At 42.0% G+C, this 23,158-nt stretch overlaps 1 protein-coding gene across 1 annotated transcript in view; it reads right to left on the bottom strand.

Annotated features, from left to right (window-relative positions):
• ADAMTS3 (ADAM metallopeptidase with thrombospondin type 1 motif 3) overlaps positions 1–18,418 on the bottom strand; it is a 187,216-nt gene extending 168,798 nt beyond the window's left edge. Inside the window, 3 exon segments of the mRNA XM_084625921.1 lie at positions 6,223–6,629; positions 16,468–16,495; positions 18,227–18,418. Coding sequence (XP_084482047.1) covers positions 6,223–6,629; positions 16,468–16,495; positions 18,227–18,295 — 504 coding nt within the window. The 5' untranslated portion in view covers positions 18,296–18,418.
• Positions 18,419–23,158: the final 4,740 nt, after the last annotated feature.

The following is a 23,158-nucleotide window of genomic DNA, read 5'->3' as shown; positions in this document are numbered from 1 at the left end:
TCAAATCTTCCCTCATAGGTCATGTTTTCTAGACCTTTAATCATTTTTGTTGCTCTCCTCTGGACTTTCTCCAGTTTGTCCACATCGTTCTCAAAAAGTGTGGTTCCCAGAACCAGATACAATACTCTAGTTGAGGCCTTATCAGTGCTGAATAGAGCAGAAGAATTACTTCTCGTGTCTTGCTTTCAACATTCCTGCTAATACATCCCAGAATGATGTTTGCTTTTTTTTGCAACAGTATTACATTGTTGACACATATTTAGTTCATCATCCACTATAATATCACTTGGCATGCAAGTGGTAGGCATCTGTTCCAAGTGTAGGAGGCAGCAGGCCCAAAACAAAGTGAGAGAAGGACACCAAAAGCCAATAATCCAGGTCCCACTAAAGTCAATGGCAAATCTCCCACTGGCCTCAATGAGATCAGGATCTGGCCCAAAGAGAACAACAAGGAAGCAGCAAATACAAAATCTCAAGAAGAGGGAAGCTGGGGAAAACACATCTACATACATTTGTGGCTGCTCTATCCACAGGTTGCAGTTGGCCTTGAATGACAAAAGGAAGAAACCAAAACAAATGCAGGAGCCTCTTGTATTTGTCCATTCTCCCTCCCCCATCACCCCACACACTCCCTCAAAAGCATATTTAGGGTAAAAACATGAAGTTATCCATCAGCAACATGGCAGGACAATGGATTTCTCCAAGTATAATGGTTTGCATAAATCTTGGATGGAAGCTGCTAAATATTTAGAAGGCTCCTTTGTGCCAGATGTTAACATACTAAAGAAGCCTGCATGGATCTGTAGAGTGTATGTCACACGCTGGGGAGACTACAGGGGTGAGAGTAAAGAGCTCCAGACAAGCCAGGATGATGGTGACCCTAGGTATTTGCTTTAGTCAAAGTTTATTACAAAACAAACCATTAAAAACAGCAATTGAAAGTCCATTTTTAACAACTGATTTAAGTCATGATTAAAACATTTAAATCAATCTACCTTGATATTTCTACACTTAAAGTCTAGTGAATTCCATTACTTAGAAGCTTACACGCTTAGAAAGCTGTATTTAAAAAGCACAGGAGTTATTCAGCTATACTTTTTCCACCATGCAGATTAAAAACACTTATTACACCAGGCACAAATAAATACGAGAAACCTGTCTCCTGCAAATCTGCTTTGAACTGATTAAATTGCACCTCTTTGAAAGTCTTGCAATTATGTTCCAACTCTGTTGCACCATGTTTCTCCATCAGAGAATGATACTCTCTTAGCAAAAGATCTTACATGATCAGGTAAGGTTCCATCATTTTTGGATGGTTGGACCATTAAGGCTGCTGTAACTGCCCAATTTCTTAGAGTCAGACCTGTCAAATGTATAAAATGACCAATACAACCTCAGGGGCATATTTCGCGTTTAAAAGGAAGTGAACTTGTAACTACCATACTTACTAACATATGTTACAGTCAACATTTCATTTAGCCCAGAGGTGCGTTAAATATGTCCCCACAGGGGTAAGCCAGAGGTGAAGGTACACTTAACACAGTTCGACGGATCAGATCAGCTATGTCTAAATTAAGCATCTCCTGAACACTTATAGGGCCTGTTCTCTCTCTTCACAGACCAGAAAAGATGGGATAAACAGAAACAGAGGGGGATAGGAGTTATGGTGTCATTGCTGACCTGCAAAGAGAATAGAGAGAAGGGAACGCAGCAAGAATAAGGGAGTATGAACGTGTGATGGGAAATTATGTGTACTTGTCTTAGTAAATGTAGCTCTGGGAAACATTTCAGGCCTCGTTAAACCTATTCAGTAGTGCACCTTTGTTGTAACCCCATTTAATTAATTTCAGCTGGTTCTATCTTTAAATCTTTAGTAAAGCAAGGGAACTGAAAGAAAAAGTGAGGCAACACTTCTTCTAGAAATGGAGTTAACCTAGACTACAGTCAGCGCAACTGTAACTTATTGATCCAAGCTAGTTCGGGCTTTTCTGCTTTGCCCTTCTCCAGTGACAGAGATCACAGGCTTTGATTTCTCAGACTCACACAGCTGAGGGATGTTGTTATATTCAGCTGATTAATGTCAGCCTGGCAGAAGGATATAAAGTTTTCCCGTAATAGTCTTCCAAGTTTATCCCTTCTTCCCACTGCTCCTTCAACATTTCTGCTTTAAGGCAACTGAATTCTAAGTTAAGACCTCACTTTTCCAAACATTTTCCACTAAAGCTTGTCCCTGCAAAGGCAGACAGTGTTAGCTATGCTGAGGATCTGCAGGCCAAATTCTGCCCAGACTTGTACCCCCAGGCAACCCCACTAAATTCAATAGGGTGGCATGAGGTATAAATCAAGGCATAATGTGGCTCCATGCTACTATGCAAAATCAGAAAAGATTTACTTTGCACTGTGAAATCCCTTGGTGAGTAAAACACAGTTATAAGCTTTGTTGTAACTCTGACAACAGTATTTGACAAACTATGAATACTACAGTTTGTCACAGTGATTGAAGCAACATAGGGAATATATCGTCAAAATTGAAGGAAACTATGTTTCCAAAAACAAGGCCTCAGCCCTGCATTGTGTAGCAAAACTAGTGTTAGACAGTATTGTGGATCCATTTTCCCTCCTAAACACATCTCATTTCCTTTAAAAATCACTCAGAAATTTCATTTTCATGTCAACAGGCTTTACAAGTTACAGATTCCTCATTAAATGCTCATATTTCATAGCACTAGCCAGCCAGTCACAAACCTAGAATTATAAAATATAACTTTCAAACATGGTCATAGAAAAAATGTGACAGCTTCTACTATTACTCAGGTGCTTTTTTTCTAAAATTACTGGTTATGCATGCACTTCTGGGAACCAATTAAAAAAAAAAAAAAAAGGATTACCTTAAGAGACATTACATAGATTTGTACATAAGAATTTTCCTTGCAATGTTAAAAACAAACTGTTAATATCTTAATTATTTTATGCAATGATAGCCAAATAAACAGTTTTGTATTGAAAGAATTCTGATAATTTGTCAGGTTTTTTTAAAATGCAAATTCAGACATAGGAAAAGTCCAGAGGCAAAGTTCTGCTTTCAGTTCACCAGTGTAAATCCAGAGTTCTCTATACATTGATGTCAATGTAACAGAGCACAATTTGGCCACATTATTTTCTCAACAGCAATACAACCTTACTGCCAAGTATGAAACCTGGTAATAAGCCAATATAAATTCTAGTAATATATATACACAAGTACAATTTAATGAAATACAGAATGTGCCCAACTACCAGCAGGTATCTTACAATTTATGTTGAAGTTTTTATTAAAAACCTCCTTATTTCAGATTACTTACTCACAAAACAAAAATTTGCCAGGATTTTCATTGACTGGTAGCAAGCCAAGTATTCCATTCTAGCTACTCAAGATATCAAACTTACCTTATAAACTACACAGTCAGTGAATTGTTACCATAGTGATTAATTCCCCCCCTACCCCTCCCCAGGTGATAACTCCTTTCTGGAGGCCAGGGACTGGGAGTGGCAAAGCAGCTAAGATACCCAGAGATTCCCCTTACCCAGAGGGAATCCCTATGTAGCTGGTGAAGCCTGTTTTGTAGAGTAGAGCAAAACAGCTGGAGGGGAGGCCAGGATCTTGTCCCTGAGGGTTTAAATAGACAGCACAAGCAAATGAGGCAAGCTGAGTGGAACAGGAGCCAATACTGACAATAAGTTATCAAAATGGGGTGAGTGTCAAAAAAAGGGGTAACAACAAGGAAGCAGAGTAGAAATAGTTACTTTCACATGCTCTGTGCAGCACGTACCTCACATCAGAGATAAAATCCCCCTGTTCTATACTGAATTGGCAATGCCCTGCATTTTTTATACTATAAATTAGATTTTTTTTTATTATTAGTTACTAGTAATAAAAAAGTCCAAACACACAGAGATACATTTAATCAATTAATCCATACTTCACCGCCAGCTTTACCGGAATGTCACAAGCTAGGCCTTCAGGGCTTCATATTTCAGCTCTGTATTTGAAAGCTAAAAACTACTTTCTCAGTCAGATTTCAAACATGGGTTGAATACTATAGCTTGTAAGGCAGTGGTTCTCAAACTTTCGTATTGGTGACCCCTTTCACATAGCAAGCCTCTGTGTGCAAACCCCTTATAAATTAAAAACACTTTTTTACATATTTAACACCATTATAAATGTTGAAGGCAAAGTGGGGTTTGGGGTGGAGGCTGACAGCTTGCTACCCCCCATGTAATAACCTCGTGACCCCCTGCGGGGTCCTGACCACCAGTTTGAGAACCCCTGTTATAGGGCCTAATTTTAATCCCATTAAACTCTATAGCAAAATTCCACAGACTCCAATGGGAAAAGGATTTGGCCCTATATTCACAATGAGGAATTTTGCAGAGTTCACTCGAATTTCCCCACTCCTGAGGGATGAGTTTGGGAAGGAGGACTACAGAAGCATCAGAACGTGGACTCCCTACTACATAGCTTCCCAGGATCCCAAAAGGTAGATACTGAGGGCAGCTGCTCGGTGTGGATCTCTGACCAGCCCCACCTTGGCAGGCCACTCACCCCTCTACAGGATCCCAGGGAAAGAGAGATGCAGGCACGTGGCCTGAGTTACTACTGCTCAAAGCCGTGGCACTTTAGGTGCAGTTATTCACTCCCCACCCTAGGTTACCTAGGGGGCTAAATACCATTTAGAGCATTTCTTCTTGGCCCATCCCCCCTCCAGAAAAACACATCATCAGCCTCCTAATTTTTCATTTAGGACCCCATGTTACCTGCCTTCCTCTGCTTATAGAAGTGGAGGTTAGCAAGGACAGGAACTACTCCATTCCAATTAACGCAACACTCAGCAAGGGCGTCTTTTCAGCAACACGTCTCTCTTTGCCTGTGCAGCCACACACCTAAATCTAACTCTGTCTAATCCAATGTACTGTCTTGAAGCGTTACCGATAACGCATAGCTCCCAGCCTCAGCAGCTCATTTAGAATGAGAGCACCATAGCCATTGCTTATATGAAGACACATACTGGGCTCAAAAATCTGCACGTTATCTTTGTAAATTGTGCGTACTATTACCAAACTGGATTTTAAAAAAATAAAAAAAATAATTAAAAAAACCCACCAGCAAATCGATCATATCAGCTATAAACAAATGTCAATTATGAAGATTTCCTTTCTTTAAATTAACGAAAGTTCATTAAACCAGCGAGTGGTTTCCATGAAATAAACTAATGTACAACTTCACATTGCATTCCAGAAACAGAGGAGCATAGCTGGCTAGTACTTAAGGTAGAATGGGATCAAATCATTTACGTGTCTGGCATCCAAGATGGGAAGCTCTTTCAAAGAAGGGACATCTGTTGTTGCAGGCCTGCTCATACCATTTCTCTCTTGAAGAGCAGTATATAAAAGCTCTATATTAATCTTCCAGGAAGTTGCAATTATGTTTATGTTACTGCTTCTACTACTTAAAGAGTACAGTGCAAGTATTATTAGCTTTCTTTGACACATGAATTGAGTTAATGAACTGCATATGCAGTCACTATATGTCCAATCTTTATGTACGGCATCTGTGCACCAACCCAGTCTATCTTTACAGATAACGCTGCTGAATCTACACTGACATACTTTAGTCTAACATAATAACCAGACCAAAGTACCTTCCGAACACATCACCTATAAGTAGTGTGATCCAACTGATGCTTTTAAAGTGTTAGAATAGTATAGAAAAAGAGGGGTCTATTTTTTTCCTAAAGAAACATGCCTGATTATTTTTAAACTGTCATTGGTATTTTGGGGGATCAGTCTGTGAATGTGCTGCACCTCAAAATATGCATAATAATATTGTACATAAACACATCTATTTATTTATATTGTTTGTAAGCTCACGGACTATAAAACTGCTAACGATAACTTTGTTACATTTATTTTCCCTGTTTGCAACATATCACAAAAACCAAAATACCACACTAACAGGTTTGATTTGTATCTCTCCTACGATGTCAATAAGGGATAAGTCCTGCAGTGGAGGTATTCCAGCATGAGGCCCAATGACTCCACATAAAACAAGGGTGCAATTTCTAATGGGTTTAGAAAATGAAGTTAACCAAATTAGATCATAACTGTTGGATACTTAAACAGTAACTAAAGCTTTGTGGAAAAGGGATAAAGATCCAAACATATATGCCATGGAATAAATCTTACCAGACCATCACAGTTGCTAATAGCAACAGATGCTCCTGGGATATCAGTGATGTCTCCAACATATGCACAATTGGTCCACAGAGGCTCTTTTTTCCATATCCACTCTGTTGTGCTTCTAGTCTGACTTTTGTTACCAGCCTCAGTTCCATTTCCAGTTTCCACAGCGTCTTCATACCATTCCACTACAGCCTCCGGAGCCACCAGATGGGTGTTAGGCTTCAGCCTGAGATGGAATTCCCTTCCAAAAGCTGTGATGTTAAAATACAGTTGTTTGGGGCTTTGGGATACATCCCTTGTTAATCTTCTTTGATGGCTTGCGGAGAGAATATTGGAGATGAAGCTTCCATCCGCACCAGTGCTGATCGGAGTCACTAGCCCATACAGCCTCGGTCTGATTTTTGGTAAATCTATCCAAAAAACAAACACACAAAAAAACCAAAATTGGAATGAGAGTATAAGAACAAGTTTGAAAAATGGAGAACAGATACGTAGTTACAGAATAGAAAACCACCAAAATAATGATGAGCAAAGAAATTCACTTACAGCTGTGTCATGGACTCATCCATTGTATGTAAGTATTGCGGATTCTTCCCAACCATGATTAGTATTATGCAGTAGACACCAGAAAACCAAGGAGATATAAAGTGAATAATGCACTTGAGGCCTAAATTCAGAGGCGATGTAAGTACGAACCTTACGCACTAACTTAAAAGCCCTTAGTACTACTTACATTCACTCCACTGATGTATAAAGGAGTCTACCAGAGGGGCCAGAAGATATAAATTAAAGTAGGGTTGGAGGTATTTTAATTTACATCTATGAAATGGTTGTGCTTCCCACACCGGCCCAGAGAGAGAGCTGAAGTAGGCCAGCTGGGCCCAATCAGCCAATTCAGCTGCAAAGAGAGGGAGATTTAGGCTGTGTGGAAAGCACTATATTAGATGGGAGCTCACCTGTGAAGGAACAGACAGGGCTTCTATAAAGCCAGGAGGCTGGCAACACAGCAGAGAAGAAGCCTGCACTCTCTCTCTTCTTGAGGAAAGGGAGAAGGAAGAGGGGATAGGAACCCAGGTGGAAGAGTTTACCTAGTAGCCCCAGGAGAAACTACTGACTAGGAAGGCTCATGAAGGAGAAGCTTAAAGCAGCATGGTAGGAAGGAGTCCAAAAAACAGAGCAGTAGGTATGGTGAAGTCCCAGACCTTAACTGCTCACTGTAGGGCCCTGAACTAGAACCCAGGGTAGTGGGTGGGCCTGGGTTTCCTACCATCCACTGCAGAGTGGTATTGCTAGGTGCAGTGAACGGGAAGACTGCCCCACTCACTGTGGAATGACACAGCCAGGGGAACGGGCATGCAGACTGCCTGATGCAGCTGGTGCAGAAGGACTCTGAAAGACTCCCCCAGAAAGGGAAATCACAGGGTGAGCTGGCCAGAGGGCTGAGCCACGAAGCAGCCGTACCGCAACAGAAGGGAGGTGCCACCCAGTGGCGAGCAGAGGACCCAATGACCAACTGCTTACAGCACTTGAGTTATGCCAACTTAGTTTCCCTTTTATAGAGATAGAATGGGTGTAAGCAGGCCTAGTTAGTGTAAGGGAATCTAATTTATGTCACCACTCTGTTTGACCTCAAAGTCAATCCTGAACTTCCTTCCTTTTGTGCCACAGTCAGGTCTTTACTGTTATTCTGACACAGCAATTTTAACCACAGAATTATTTCTCCCCCTGTAAATAAACATGAAGAGATCCAAACAGAAAGAGAAAATGTATTCGACAGAATATTGCCCATCATGTTATGTATTTAGAAAACAATTTCAGCCAAAGCTCAGGCTTACAGATATCAGTTGCAAGATTTCCACTGACTTCAATGCAACCAGAAGTTGGCCCTTTAAATGCATCATATTTACTCATCTTATTACATCACTTCAATTCTAAGCACAGAGATATTATTACAATGATCTGTATAAAAAGCCACAAATGTTTAGTACCTTCATGTGATAGGAAGGATGTTTAAACTAAAAAAAATAAATAAATAAAATTGAACATGGGCCCAGTTTTCAAAGTTGGTTGAACATATGAAGATATGCCAGGATAGGCACCTTGACTGTAAGGCTCTAGGGCCTAAATTAGGTAGGTGCAAATGTATGTGTCCAATTGCACATGACCCCCATATGATTTAGGCTTCATACATAGTGGAGACCAAAGGCCTGAATTTTTTCCATTTCAAAGTACTCAGGAGATTCCTTGCTCTTTATGTGTAAGTGCCAAAAATGAGTGAACACCTATTTGCTCGGATTCTCCTTTACAAAACCCCATGTGATTGTTCTACATGTGCATTAAACAAAGTAGTTTGTTTCCTTGCATGGCAGCTTCCCAAAGAAAGTGTCATGTTTTGTACTGTAACTCGGCATTCTCAGAAAACTGATTTATAGTGTAAAAATAAAACCCGAGGGATTCTTAGCTAGAGTCATCCCAGCAAATGCCACTGCAATGATTCAACATGTCACTGTATTAACACAGCCGAGCGGACGGGAATCCTATCGGCTCTGACATGTCCCTCTGTGGCTCTCCAATGGAGGTCTTTTTTACCCACTGACCTACTCTTTCCCTTCCTCCTCCTGAAACCTGAAGCAGGATATGGTAAAAGACACAGGAGAATGGAGAAGGTGAGAAAACCAACTTTGAGAGATGCTGGGCAAGATCCTGGACCCTGCTCCAGTGATAGGGCACCTGTAAAGCCAGCACATCCAACACCCTGTGAATTGTACCTCCATAGGAGGGATCCTCAGGTGGTGTAGGATCTGCTTTGGTGGCTCTGTGTCATCACTGTTCCCTGCCCTAGGCACAGGGGAGAAAGGAGGCATAATTAGGATGCCTCTATACATTGCTGAAACCCCCAGCTGCCTAGCTGTTGAGGCTGTGTAAATCAGCGTAGTCCTGGGGCAGATCTAACTTAGCCCAGGCATCTAGCAGGTAAGCATGTCCAGACTGGAGGAAGAGTAAAGGTGGGTTAAAGCCACTTTTGCCTACCTGCCCTCTATCTGCCACCACTGGTCAGAACAGAGGATTTGAGCCACAATTCCTACCTGATAAGCAGCAAAAGTAGCTGATCTGTAGGCTTTAAATTGGGTCCTAGATGCACATATTTGCAGGAGTGAATAGAATGCTCGAAGCGTGCCAGAATGACAGTCCATGAAATGTAAGTCCTCTGTGTGCTGTGTAACAGGTACAAGACAAGCAATGGCAGTGCATGCTACCCCATAGTTCCTCACCAGTCTCCTGGAAGAGCCACTTAGTTGGGAGAGGGCAACTTTTTTCCTCCCTTCCCATGCAGTCCATCTTCTAGGAGACTGGCAACAAACTTGCTTTTTAGTGGTATATGGATAGCGGTCTCGTAGGAAGTTAACTGTTAAAGGACAGCTATGATTTATTTCAAATAACCACCTAATGGCCAACCATCCTGAACTTAAGCCTCATGTGGACTATGGCTAAGTTACCCAAGGGAGGGTCTCTGTTTCTTTACTTCCCACCATATTTCCTCAACCAGGATATACTGGGGCCTGCTATTTCTCCACTTTATACTGATTTTACACCAGTGTAACACCACTTAAGTCAGTGGCGTTAACTCTCAATTTACACTAAGCATCACTGAGAGGAGAATCAGGCTATTAGATGTCCAGGTCTCTTCCTGTGCTGGTAGAAGGAATGGCATTCCCTGTGCAAGGGCAATGATTCTGGACCAAACTGCTGCAGGATATGAGTCTGAGCATAAATCTTACCACCTATGGAGCATGCTGTGAGGCACACTTGGCTCAAGGCAGAATTTCCTCAAATGATCATGTAATAAAGACAGCCAATGCAAAAAGAATTAACCAGTCCCGATTCCTATAAAGTGGGTGTTGGGGGGAGGGGGGGTAGAGGGCAGTGCTACCTTCTTGGTAGCATTTGATATATCTTTACTATTGAGTGGCTCAGATACCGATGTGTGCGCCACAGAAATACCTCTAAATAAACATACTTAATTAAACGCATTAAAACTTATCCATTCTCAACCTAAAACAGATTTGAATGTATGACAGAGGTAAAAGGCTCTCGTATCCAATATCAATCCACTGAATAATCCAGAACCTATTTATGCAGACTACCCAGTACTGATAATGTAATTGGAAAATTCTCAATTGCTACATTCAACTATTTCTCCTAATTATAATCTATTTCTTACCCTCTAAAAAACCCTCCACAACCCTATCATGGTAAAACACAATCCTGGCTTCAGAACACAGGCTGCGATATACAGTTTGGCATCTTCACCCCTTTCCACCACTCCAAAGATTGAAATAGTGCCCCTTCTATGACACTTACTGTCGCTGACAGCTTCACGTCTCAGAACACTAACCCATTCCCCACAGTTGGGATTACCTAGTTTTGCAGCCGAGTTGATTCTGCATTAAATTTCCTCAATTTCTAACGGATATTACTAACAGTAGAGGCAGTCAGGAAAAATAATGTACTAATAGCTGGTGCATGGAAATGGAAATTTGTCAAGCATGTTCTGGAAATGTTGCAGTCAAGGTTAGTGAACATACCCCCTAGTCATTCATACCATTCATTGTGCTGAAAACTACTATGCATACCACAATTAAAATTACCAACTCACAGTGGGATCTTTCCTGAAGGAGGCATTCACTCTCACCCATAATCAATACAGTCACATCAGCATTAAAAATGCTTTTAAACATTATGCGTACCATTTTAGGGCCTGATCCTGTAATCCTTACCTCATGCAGGACTCCCATTTAAAAATCACTGGGAATTTTATGTAAGGATCAAAAAATTTTATCCTGAGAGTTAGAGATGGAACCAAATCAAAACTCCAGATTCCACTTTTTCCTGAGAGTATTTGTTTGCTTTTTGGAGTAAGCAGGGAATAGGAAGCAAAGAAGTTCAAATCTGAACACATCCAAGTTTTGTCACTGGGCCCAAACAAAACTCTCAATCCTAATATCCCCCAAATTTCAGTGGGGCTAAATATCCAGATCCAAATTTCACATTTTAGGACCATTTCTACTTAAAATTCACTTACAGATCAGTAAAACACAGGTGATTTCTTACTTTTACCCACAACAGAATATGTGTATTTTTCACACAAGCAGACATCCAAAATGCACAAATGACAGCCTGACAAGCAAAGCCTGAATTTGCAGCACATCTGAGAAGTTACTTTGTACTTTTTATGGTAATGTTCCCAGATTTCAGTTTGTGGGGGCAAGCAAATTGCAGTCATTAATAATGAGAACAGCCAGCTGACCACAAGGAGGTGGGCATGAAGGGTGGGAAGAGACATATTAAAGTTTTTGCCATCAGCAGAGGACTTTCCAAGGTCTGTAAATGTTGAACTGGAAAAGGAAGTCTCATTTGTTCAAAGGCAATCAAAATTAAATGTGACAAGCTTAAATACTGAAGAGAGCCAAACTCTTCCACTGACTTCAGTCATCTTTTTTTGTAGACTACAGTTTATGGAAATGCTATTCCATCTGTAGGGGTTATTTTTTTCAGATTCTCCATTTTCAAAGCTGCACTGTTTTGCTAATTCCAAGTCTTACTAATAATCAGTGAAAAGCATGAGGAGAAAGAGGTGAATTTTATGTTCAAAATTGTTCATTTATAAAAATATCACATTCTTTTATTAAGCGTTCCAAAACACAGTCAGGTAAAAGATGCATCTGTAAGAAAAATATATTCATAATATTTTTTTAAATCTAAACAATATTAAAGCATTAGCACGTCTGAACCACACAAGTTGACGTTATTTACCTTATTAGAACGAACGATAATTAAGATTCAAATGTCCTACACTTTCTTTGCACAACTGCATTTGAAAGAGGAATTGTTTCATTATGGGAGATTTTTTTCTTTTAATAGAATGTATTGGCCAAATTTTGGAACCTGGGGAAAGTAAAGCACCAAATACACAGATAAGTCAACTTATTTAGGTGCTTATTTTCTGAAATGCTGAATGCCTACAAATTCTACTGAAGGCAATGAGTATTTTGCACCTCTGGAAATCAGGACAAGTTATTTAGATGTCTAATTAAAGGTAGCCAGTTTGTAAAGTTTTTGGTTTAATATTTCAGAAGTTTTTCTTTGCTAATTATTACCAGTAAATAAGTATTTAAACAAGGGCTTCTATCCTCCAACTTGAATCTGCACTGAGGTTGTAGGGCCACGGTCTGCCACCTGAGTAGTATCTGACTACTTGAGTCCCTTCACTGATTACTTTGAGCAGTTGTACAGTGTATTTAGTGCCAGTCAGGGTGGCAGAATCTAGCTCATAGTGATGAATTAATCATAGCATGACAGCAAGTTATAGCTTCTCTGCAGGATGAAATACAATAGCTACCATGTAATATTCCAAGGCAGAAGTAGCAGCTTGGAAACCTGCAGGGATATGACATGACATCTGTATTACTTTTACCACAAAGGTATGGCTCCTTTGCTTCCACCATAACTACTGTTTGTTACATACTATCTAAGCTGACAGTATCCAATACTGGAGAAGGTAGTTATTTGGTCATTTCATCAGTAAACACACTATACCCACATCATATGAGAAGGATAGTGGTAACAAAACTTGGATTCGTGTAGAATAGATACCCTCCAAGCTGAAAGGACCAGCGTAGCACATTATCAGCTTATTGGGCACAAAGGGGCATACCATTTTGCATACTGTAATATATCTAGGGTGGGAGCATCCAGAGCCAATTTTTCAAGGGAAAAACTGGGAATGAGTGTTAAGAATTCTTACACTTTCAGAGGAAGTAAATGCTTAACTCCTAATACATCTGTCACTTTTATCATGGTAGAACAGAGACTGTGATAAGCCTTATAAAGGGCAGAGGCAAAACTGCTCCAGTCATTTAGCAAAAGTATTTCTCAACACTGAGAAGGGTAATGATACAATCCAAACTAGGGACTCAATCTTACTGCCCTTGCCTGTGTTAAGTATTGAGAGCCCTAAGAAGTTAGGAAGCAATTTTGGTTGCTCTCTTCTGAGCAGTCCAGCCAATTCAGAACCATCACATACATGCTTCAGAGGGAGCTGTATCTAGCACTTTTTGGCCAGAAGCAAGGTCTGAGTGAGTGGAAGCAGAAGATGGAATAAGAAAGGTACCCTCAGGAATCCCAAATGGGTCGGACATCAGTAGGAGCTGTGGTTGTTTAAGCACTTCTAAAAAAAATCAAATTCAAGTTTTCTCAAGCAGGGTAAACAAAAACTGAGGCTCTCCAGTTTAGTGGCTAGTGAATTATTGCCCTCAATGACTCCATTTCCTGTACTGTGAACTTGACCCAGTGCTATTAGCAACTCAAGTATTCCTTTCCTGAGTGGCCATACAGGATGCTCTCTGGTATTTTCACAGTTCCTGTAGCATGACAGACCCTTTGCATCACTCCAGTGAAACTGTTTTATGCAGATAAGACGACAAGCTGTTCACTCTCTCCAAAGGCAGCCTGCCAGTGTCATTTCAGAGTTGGAAACCAAAGCATCCTTCAAGTGGTAGCAAGAACAGCACTGTCAGCTCACAGCACGCACACATTGTGGAATTCTGGAGCACACAGAATGGAGAAGCTGCACCAAATCAAGTTCCGAAACCGTCTCACAAGAATGCTTTTCTAATTCCAACATCTGAAAAGTCATATCATTCACAATAAGATTTCTGCTTGACAATTATTGTGCACCTGCTCATTGAATTAAGTTATGTAGTAATTTAATACATTACTTTAGTGCAGTTCACTGTGTTTATACATTCTGTGTGGGTGTATTTAAAAAAAAACAAACCTACACAATTAAACTCATCTTAAATGACCACTCAGGGTACAAGCAAAGATCAGCTGCTTAATAGAGGCAGCCATAGACTAAAGGTCAAAGAAAAGTGTACAGGAAGCTGCAAGAGGATACTTGAAAGTGGTTGCTACCTACTTGGAGACGGTTCTAAGACAGATTCCACTGTACGTATTTCACAGCAAAAACAATCAGATTTCACAGGACCAAAGACATTTTAAAAATAATGGTTTAAAAATGCCCTTTCAGTACAAATTAGGGCAAAAACCAGCACCAGATATGTTTTAAATGCAAAAGTGTTTCTCCACCAAGACACTATCTATTCAGGAAAATGCAGTAGGTAAAGCAAGTCACTTACAATCGTGTTTGGTAAGCCTCCTCAAAAGCAGAAGATCTGAGAAGCTTATGGGCCAAATCTACCTGCCCAAGAAAGAGTCACAGAGGAGCCTGAAGGCAATGAAATCAATGTAGTTCTACTATGCAGGAGACAGTAGGCTGCAGTGAGCTCTCACAAGATGTCAAGCACTATGCAGCTATGCTCAACAGGAGCCCCAGCCACACCACTGTGAAAATAGGCTGGGGTACAGGCGCAGACTATGAGTAGGACCAGAGTCAACCCTTGGGTATGGCAAATTGAGGCAACCGCTCTGGGCCCCACGCTTCAGAAGCCCCGCAGGCCAGTGCTGTTGGCTGAAGCAGTTAGTCCCGGAAGGGACGGGTCGGTTCCAGAGGTGACGGATTCGTCACTTCCACTCCAAGCCCCACACCCACCTAGGGATGGCCTTGAGTAGGACCAGTGAATCCGCAATAGATTACTAAGGAAGCAATACAGCAACTGCACAGGCTCCTATTACCACCTCAGGATTAAAAGGAGAATTCTATCCTGATCTATCCCCTATGGAGCACACAGCCCAGTTATGCCCAGCTATGCACAGAGACACACATTTGCCCCATGTATGCAAGATTGTATCCCTAGCCTCTGTGGGTGTCTCAAGAACATTCTCAAACCGTGGCAACTGAGACATGAAAAAGACAAAATAAAGAGAGAGAGAAAAGATCTATTTTCCAGGATAAGGATTTTTTTTCCTGAAGTACGATATAATTTCTAAGAGCAGCATTTCCATATAGCTTATGGTTACTGAAATGCAAAAACAATCCAAACTGCATAGAAACAACCAAAAACAAAACACAAGGTCAGCACACAGTTGGAAAAAAAAAGGGTTTGCCAATTAAACATAAACCCACACAAGTGCCTCATTTCCCATTACTCAGAGGTAGTATCAGAAATTAACCTCAACACATTAGAATTCAGTGCCAGAATTAAAATTAAGAGAAAGACCTCCACAACTCAGGAAAATGCTTGAACTTGCTTTCAGAACACCTGGCATATGCTGGAAGGTTAAAACTTCAAATTGGGAGATTTTGCTGGGGTGGAAGCATTACTCTCCTATATAGCGACCTTTCATTTGAGAGTTTCAAAGCACTGTAACAAACATTAAGTAAGCCTCATAACATCCCACGGAAGTATTATAAACACCCTTTTCACAGATGGGTAAATGGAGGAATGCATACGGTTACACTCCCCAGGTCAAATACTAACCCAAGAAGAGAATCCAAGAGACCAGACACCTATTCCTATATTCTGCTAGCTAGAACACATTCCCTTCCATAAAGATAGAGGACCAAATTCTCAGCTGGCACAGCTGTACTGAAATCGATGGAACTGCTCCCATTTGCACCAGCACAGTATTTGTTCCAGAATTTCCAGTCTCTTCTTTTCACCACTATCCCTTGAGAAATGCAGTAGTTCAAAAACAAAGTGATTTAAATTTGTAATAGAGATGGCAAGGTTTTAAAGTGACCAATGGATACTGAGGGAGAAACCTTTTCTTCAGGTCCCTTATTCACCCTGTATTCCACACTGTCATCATAACAAAATATGTCTTGCTAAAAAAAAAAAACGTTAAATGCTTACACACGATATCAAGACTGTCCAAAAACATGTTTTGCCCTTCCCAAAACTGAGTAAGTATTGCTTCCTTTTTTCAGGAAAGTACTCAGACAAAAAGAATCCCACATATCTGATTTACCATGAGATTTGAACGGCCAGTTTAACCGTGCTCCAGTTTTTAAACTTTTGTTGGTTTTGTTCTTTTAAAAAGGAAAGCGTAGATTTTGTTGAAGTGTGAGGGTGAAAATGAGAGGGCATAAAGACAAATTACATTACTGCAGATCTATACATTTCTGCTGGAAGGAAGAATCTATGGTTCAAGTGTGAAAATGTTGTTAGTCTGCACATGCACTAACAGTGTCTTCTTCAAGAAAAGAAGTTTAAATAAACTGACTTATTGAGCTTATTTACTTCACTTTCCTTTTCGGGGGAAAAGCAAAACAAAAACGATTCTTACCTATTTGGATCGTTCCTTCTTTACCAGCCTGCAGAGGGGAAAAAAAAAAAACACACACACACACAAAACTGTTAGTTTAATTATTATGTGCTGTGTTACTTACTGCAAAATTTGTGTTTCTGGAAAGTGGAAAATCACTTGGTTTGTACTGCACTGTTGGTAGATTTCTGCTTTTGGTTTTCTGAGGTGGCGTTTTTCCCTAACTGAATAACCAGCTGTTCCCACCAATATACGAATAGACTCCATAATAAGTTTAACATAAATAGAGCAGCTAAGAAGTCCTAATTCTGAATGAACCATTCTATAAATTGTGACACTGTGCCAAAAAATAATTCCAGTGGCCAAAGAAAGGCCTTAAAATGAATTAACGCTATGATTCCTGAAGAGTGGACGTGTGAAGGAATAATCGGGCATATATGGTGACAGTTTTGATACCAGGGAAACCAAGGAAAGCAAACTACCCTTCCCTACATACAGGCAGTTAGGCATCAAGCTGAATAGCTCATGCAAAGAGATGGGAGAGCTACATACACAGGATTCAGACAGAGCAGCCTGCTGCACCCTGCTGGAGTCAATGACAAAACTCCCAGCTGGCTGCGGGATAGGACTCAAGGTAGCTGCTGCCAGACTAAGGACTCATTCAAGTTTGTGGTTTACCTTGCTGGGGACAGAAAAGGGGACACTAAACTCTGCAAAAAGAAGGGGGTGGGGAGGGCAGCGGAGAGACATGCTCAGAAAGGGAAAAGCCAGGAAACGCTCCCACCACTCCTCCCCCCCCCCATCTGTCAAAGCAAACTTTGCAGCAAAAGGATTGTGCAAGCAATTCCCTTTTGACACGTGCATAATGGATCGCTCTCCCTTTAAGCCGAATGATTTCCTCCGCAGCCCACGCGTTTCCTCACTGGCATGAGAGAGACCAGAAGACAATTACAAGCACCTTGAAAAGAAAAGCCCGCTTTGAATGGATTTCTTAAAGGATCAGAATGAAAGGGGGAGAGAGAGTAGTTTGAGCATTGGCCTGCTAAACCCAGGGTTGTGAGTTCAATCCTTGAGGGGGCCATTTAGGGAGATTGGCCCTGCTTTGAGCAGGGGGTTGGACTAGATGACCTCCTGAGGTCCCTTCCAACCCTGATAGTCTATGATTCTATGAACAAGAGAGCAAGCTTCCAGATTCATTCATGATTCCACATGCCCCGGGGACAGAGGGACGGTGAGAGCTAAGCAAACGAACAGATTTCAGAGTAGCAGCCGTCTTAGTCTGTACTCGCAAAAAGAAAAAAAGGAGGACTTGTGGCACCTTAGAGACTAACCAATTTATTTGAGCCTAAGCTTTCCTGAGCTACAGCTCACTTAAGTCTTCTCTCTCTCTGCTGAGATTATTAATCACCGGAGAGACTAATCACGGTTTACGTTATGGGGGAAGCGCCTAGCTTCGGTAGCAATCATTCCTCTGAGATCAAGCCACTTAACAGTCAGTCCATTGAAGAAAACGCGATGGAACCAACCCCAGCGTTAGCAGGGGTCGGTGGATGTAGGTGAAAATAAAGGAAGGCACTGCTGCTCCGCGGCACGGCGATCTAACCGGAGGGAGCAGCCCGGCAGCAACCATCCCTCCCCGAGCCAGCCCTGGAGCGGTTAGCCCCTACGGGCCAATGCCTACGGACCAGCCACCCGAGCTCTGCCCCCCTCCGCCGCTACAGAAGCCGGCGGCATCAACCTGGCGGACAAAGCGGGGGGGGGGGGCGATGTAGCCGCTTACCTGTTCCTCGGCGGAAGTCCTCACCTCTCCCAGGGAGGCTGCAACGAACAGCAGGGGCAGGAGAAGCATCACGAGTCCCGAGCCCTCCCGCGAACGAACGACCCGCGCTCCGCCACGCCGCACGCGCCCTCCCCCCGCAGAGCCCCGGGCAAGTCCCCGGGCTGGCAGCGGACAGGCGCTCGGAGCGCTCCCGGGGGCGCCCGCCCAGCCGCCGCCGCCGCTGCTCCAGCCCGCGGGGCCCGGCCCCGTCTCGGCTCCCTCCGGCCGGGGGCCGCTGGGCTGCCAGGAGCCGGGGCAGGGAGAGTCGCTGCGCGGCCGCCCGTCGCTCGCCGAGCCCTGCCTGCGCCGCTCGCCTGGCGACCTGCGGGGCTGATAAAGCCGCCTGCCCCAGCCCGCCGCGGGGCTCCTCCCCTGTGCGCGCCACCCACGTCAGGGGCTCCCCTGGCGCGGGGCCGGCCGGCCGGCCGCCGCCTCCCCGGGCTGCCGGCGCCGGCTCCGCTGCAGGTTCCCCCCTAGCCAGCCAGCCAGCCAGGCCGGCCGCCCCTGCCCCGGCTCTCCGGCGGGCCCTGGGGCAGCAGGCAGCAGCCCGGGCGCCCGCCTCTGGAGGGAGAGGCTGTCGGGCCCGATCCCGCACACGCTTCTGGGCGCGCTTCCCTGCTGCGCCGGGGGGCAGGAGCCGGGTCCTGTGCTGCCCCACCCCTGCCCCACCGCCTGTTGGCTGGGGGGCTGCAGCCCTCACAAACCAATACGCGGAAGGGAGATTGCGCTTAAAACCAACAGAGCAACAAATAAAATGCAAACGCGGCAAAGAGTCCTGTGGCCGCTTGTAGACTAGCAGACGTATCGGAGCATAGGCTTTGGTGGGTGAATACCCACTTTGCCGGATGCATGTCCACACTGATCAACCCCAGAGCATCTCCCCTACTCTGTATTTAATGACATGGACCCATGAACGTGTATAAACAGTTATTTGATTGGTCTGGCACTCCTACCCCAGGGGATATTTTTTATTCGTATTGTTTTGTCACTTACCTAGCCCTTTCCTTACTTTCAGCGAAGTAATAACTCCACAAAGCAAACAGCTTTCAGGCTGTTTAGCATATAGGCCCCCGTCTCTTCCATGCTCTGATGCCCTTTCAGGGCTTTTTCTTTTCTTTTTTTTCCTTTTTGTTTTACCCTGCAAAGATCTATACATCTGCTTAACTTTATGCACGGTAGGCAGTCTTGTTGAATTCAAGGGAATTCTACTGTATTGTGAGTCTTATGGAAGGTGAATTCTATTGAACTCTCAGGCTGCAAAGTTAGGCATGTGCATATGTGTTTGCAGGCTCAGAGTCTAGTTCCCAGTCTGGTGGGTACAAGGGTCCACTTGCACAGGATTGGGGCCTTAAAGGGGTAGACTCTTTCGCAACAATCGCTGTTGTGTTCGGTACGCTTGACCTTTATAGTTGCCTGGAAAATGCCATGCATTTAGAATCACAGAATATCAGGGTTGGAAGGGACCTCAAAAGGTCATCTAGTCCAAGCCCCTGCTCAAGCAGGACCAAAGCAGCACTTGCCCCTATACAACACCAACACATTGATTGATAATGTATGCAAGCAGGTGCATCTCAAAAGCAAAAAGATCTACTCCACAGAGGTAACTCTGAACGAGAGACAGGGATAGAAGTCATCCCATAAGTGGCTCAGCAATAGTCAGAGAGGGATGAATTCCACAAGAGTCAGGATTATTCAACCTGCTCACCCACCTTCTGCATTTTAAACATTGTGTGTATAAACATACCACCAAGGGATCTTATCACCATTTCTTGATCCTGCACAGAAGAGGGAAAGACTGACATGTCTTTAATAGAGCGGGTCAAAATTTGTCTTTATTTTCATGAAAAGTTTTAATTAAAATTAGTGATTTTTTTTAAACAAAAATTGTCTTGAAAAATGTTTAGGTGTTCAATAAATCCCCCATGACCCCAAAAGTGGTGGTGAGGGGTGGGATTGCTGAAAGCAAAACAAAAAAATTAGTCTGACAAACACTTTTGGACAAAAAAAATCAGTTTTTCAGTATTTGGAGATTTTGATGAAAACCAGATAAAGTTAATTTAAAATAGAGAAATGTCCATTTTGAGATAAGACATCTTTGTTGAAAAAATACTTTGAATTAAATAATTCAACCAGATCTATTTTTTTTTAATTTTTTTTTTTTTTTTACTATCTTTCAGGAGTATATGCTCAGAGAATGGGCTGGGTTTTTGTTTATCATCTATTTACTTTAGTGTGTATTTGGAAGAGTTGAAATAAAAATGTTAGATTCCAGGTAGTCTCATCATCATACTGTTGTGTTACATTCTTTGGTATTAAGTCCTGTTTACTGTTCATATGATGTTTTAATTATACAAACTAACTGCTTACTACTGGCCTTGATTTAGCAACAACTCCCATGCAGGCAGATCCTCATGCCTGTTTGGAGACCCAATGAAGTCAGCGCATGGGGCTCATGGCTCTATTGGAACCATGGTAAGTCTAACAGGTACCATGCAGGTGAACCCCTACAAGATGGGGCCCTAACTCTATTAAACCATCACATTTACTTTAAAAATGAAATGTTGGCTGCAACTTCAGTTCTGCTCAACCCAAGCTGCTTTAACACCAGCAGTTAAGATACTTTAGGACTATTGTCTATGCTTAAGCCCCTTTGTTTTCAGGTTAAGCTGATTTTTACTGAAAAAATTCTGGGTTTTACAAAAGGTATAATTCCCCCCCCCCCCAATTTACATCCTACTTTTGTATCAAATATATAAAAAATAACTTATTGTAATACATATACCTCATGCAATGTATTGTATTATCCTAATAATTATCCTAATATCCTAATACATTATGTATTACAATAATAGTCTGTGTGTACATGCAAAGCTGCCTGTTGACATAAGACTATGGATTAGTGTGTCTAGAAGATACACACAACAGGCATGCCCACAAGCTCTGAAGCGCATGCACATCTGAACGTACTGATGAATCTTACGCCCACCATGTACACATTTCAAGCTGTTAGCAGATAATGGTTTAAAGATCTGACATTAAAATGGGAAGAAAATGAAAATCTGTGTCAGAATAGGTTTCAGAACACAAGGAGATATTCAAAAGTTTAAAAAAGAGAAACAGGAGAAAAAGATGAAGTTGAGTGTATGCGCTGAAATGGTGTGGCCCAATTACAAAAATGTAAATATTTATAGGCTAAGAGTTCTAAGTCTGCAACAATAAACTGTTTATTCAAACGAAAAGTTTTATCTGGGGATTAGAGATGTATTGTTTTCTTAAACTCAGGAGGTGTCATTGTGTTCTGAGTTCCGTTTTAGTTCTGCAGTAAACCACACTGAATTCCATTCATCAAAGTATTAATCTACTGAACACTTTTCCCTGTCCTTCCATTCACCAAAATAAACTCCAATATTTACCCAGAAAAATTATTAATAGTTTTTCCTCCGATTTTCACCTGTTTCTGTTGTTGTAGTAATCGACCCTGATATATTCCCGGGAAAAAATAAAATAAAAACTGAAAAGGAAGGGCCCTGTTTCTGCTGTAACTCTAACATACTGACGATCACACCTCTCAATCCCTAGTCTTTTTTTTTTTTAAGTGACATCTTTGCTAATCCAGACTCCAGCGAGAAACTGCTGAATTGGAATTCATTTGCAAATTGGATACTATTAATTTAGGCTTAAATAGAGACTGGGAGTGGCTAAGTCATTATGCAAGGTAGCCTATTTCCCCTTGTTTTTTCTTACCCCCCCCCGCCCCCGACATTCTGGTTAAACTTGTATTTATGCTGGAAATGGCCCACCTTGATTATCATACACATTGTAAGGAGAGCAATCACTTTAGATAAGCTATTACCAGCAGGAGAGTGGGGTGGGAGGAGGTATTGTTTCATGGTCTCTGTGTATATAATGTCTTCTGCAGTTTCCACAGTATGCATCCGATGAAGTGAGCTGTAGCTCACGAAAGCTTATGCTCAGATAAATTGGTTAGTCTCTAAGGTGCCACAGGTACTCCTTTTCTTTTTGTTTCTACAGAGCAGCCCTGGCAGATTTCTACTTTTTCAGGGAATTATTTACTGAATATTATAAAGCTGTAATTAAACAAAGCATGCCTGCCCCATCACAAATTCAGATGGTAGCTTCCTCCCCCCGCAAACCGTATTACTTCTTTTCAAAGAGAAAACAGTAAACAATGGGATACCTTTGTGGGCCAACAAATAATTTAGGATACACAGACTTTATACTGCTGCAATACAATTCTTTTCTGCATACTGTCGTTCATACAAAACAAAAACAACAGCCACCAATTATAGTCTACACATACTGATTCAATACAATTGTATATTACACAATTATTCTGCCCTACCACTCAAAGGTGATGGGACAAGTAGCGTGGCCACATTTTCTGTATATCCTCTCTAAATATGAGTACACATGTGCAACCTTAATTCAGCCTCCTCATGCATATGCATTATGATACAGTCTTTAATTACATAATCATATACTTTTTCCTACAGGACCCCTACCTTATCCAGTGCACTGAAGGGATGGTACTCAGTTAATGAGCAGTTATTCAATATTTTGTTTTCCCCTCATTCTTCAGCTGGTGGCCCCAGGCCTTATTTACTGCACGCTATTCAAACCCTGCTCTGAAGAAAGAATTATTAATTTCCCCATAGGCTTTTGTATGGCACACACTACTTCGGTATTCGAGCTTTGGAAACAATTTTCACAACATCCCTTGAGATGAGGGGGTGTTATTACCCCCATTTTAAGATGGGGAACCAACCCACAGAGATTATGGTCAAAAATAACCACTAATTTTGGGTACTCAATAGGCAGCCCCTACACCCTGATTTTTCAGAATAATTAGCTTTCGTTAGCACTTTATTTATT

Source organism: Lepidochelys olivacea, assembly GCF_965140295.1.
Source record: "Lepidochelys olivacea isolate rLepOli2 genome assembly, chromosome: 4".
In the NCBI taxonomy this organism is placed as follows: domain Eukaryota; kingdom Metazoa; phylum Chordata; order Testudines; family Cheloniidae; genus Lepidochelys; species Lepidochelys olivacea.
Note: the sequence above shows the minus strand (reverse complement) of the source record. Positions and strands in the feature narration are given on the sequence as shown.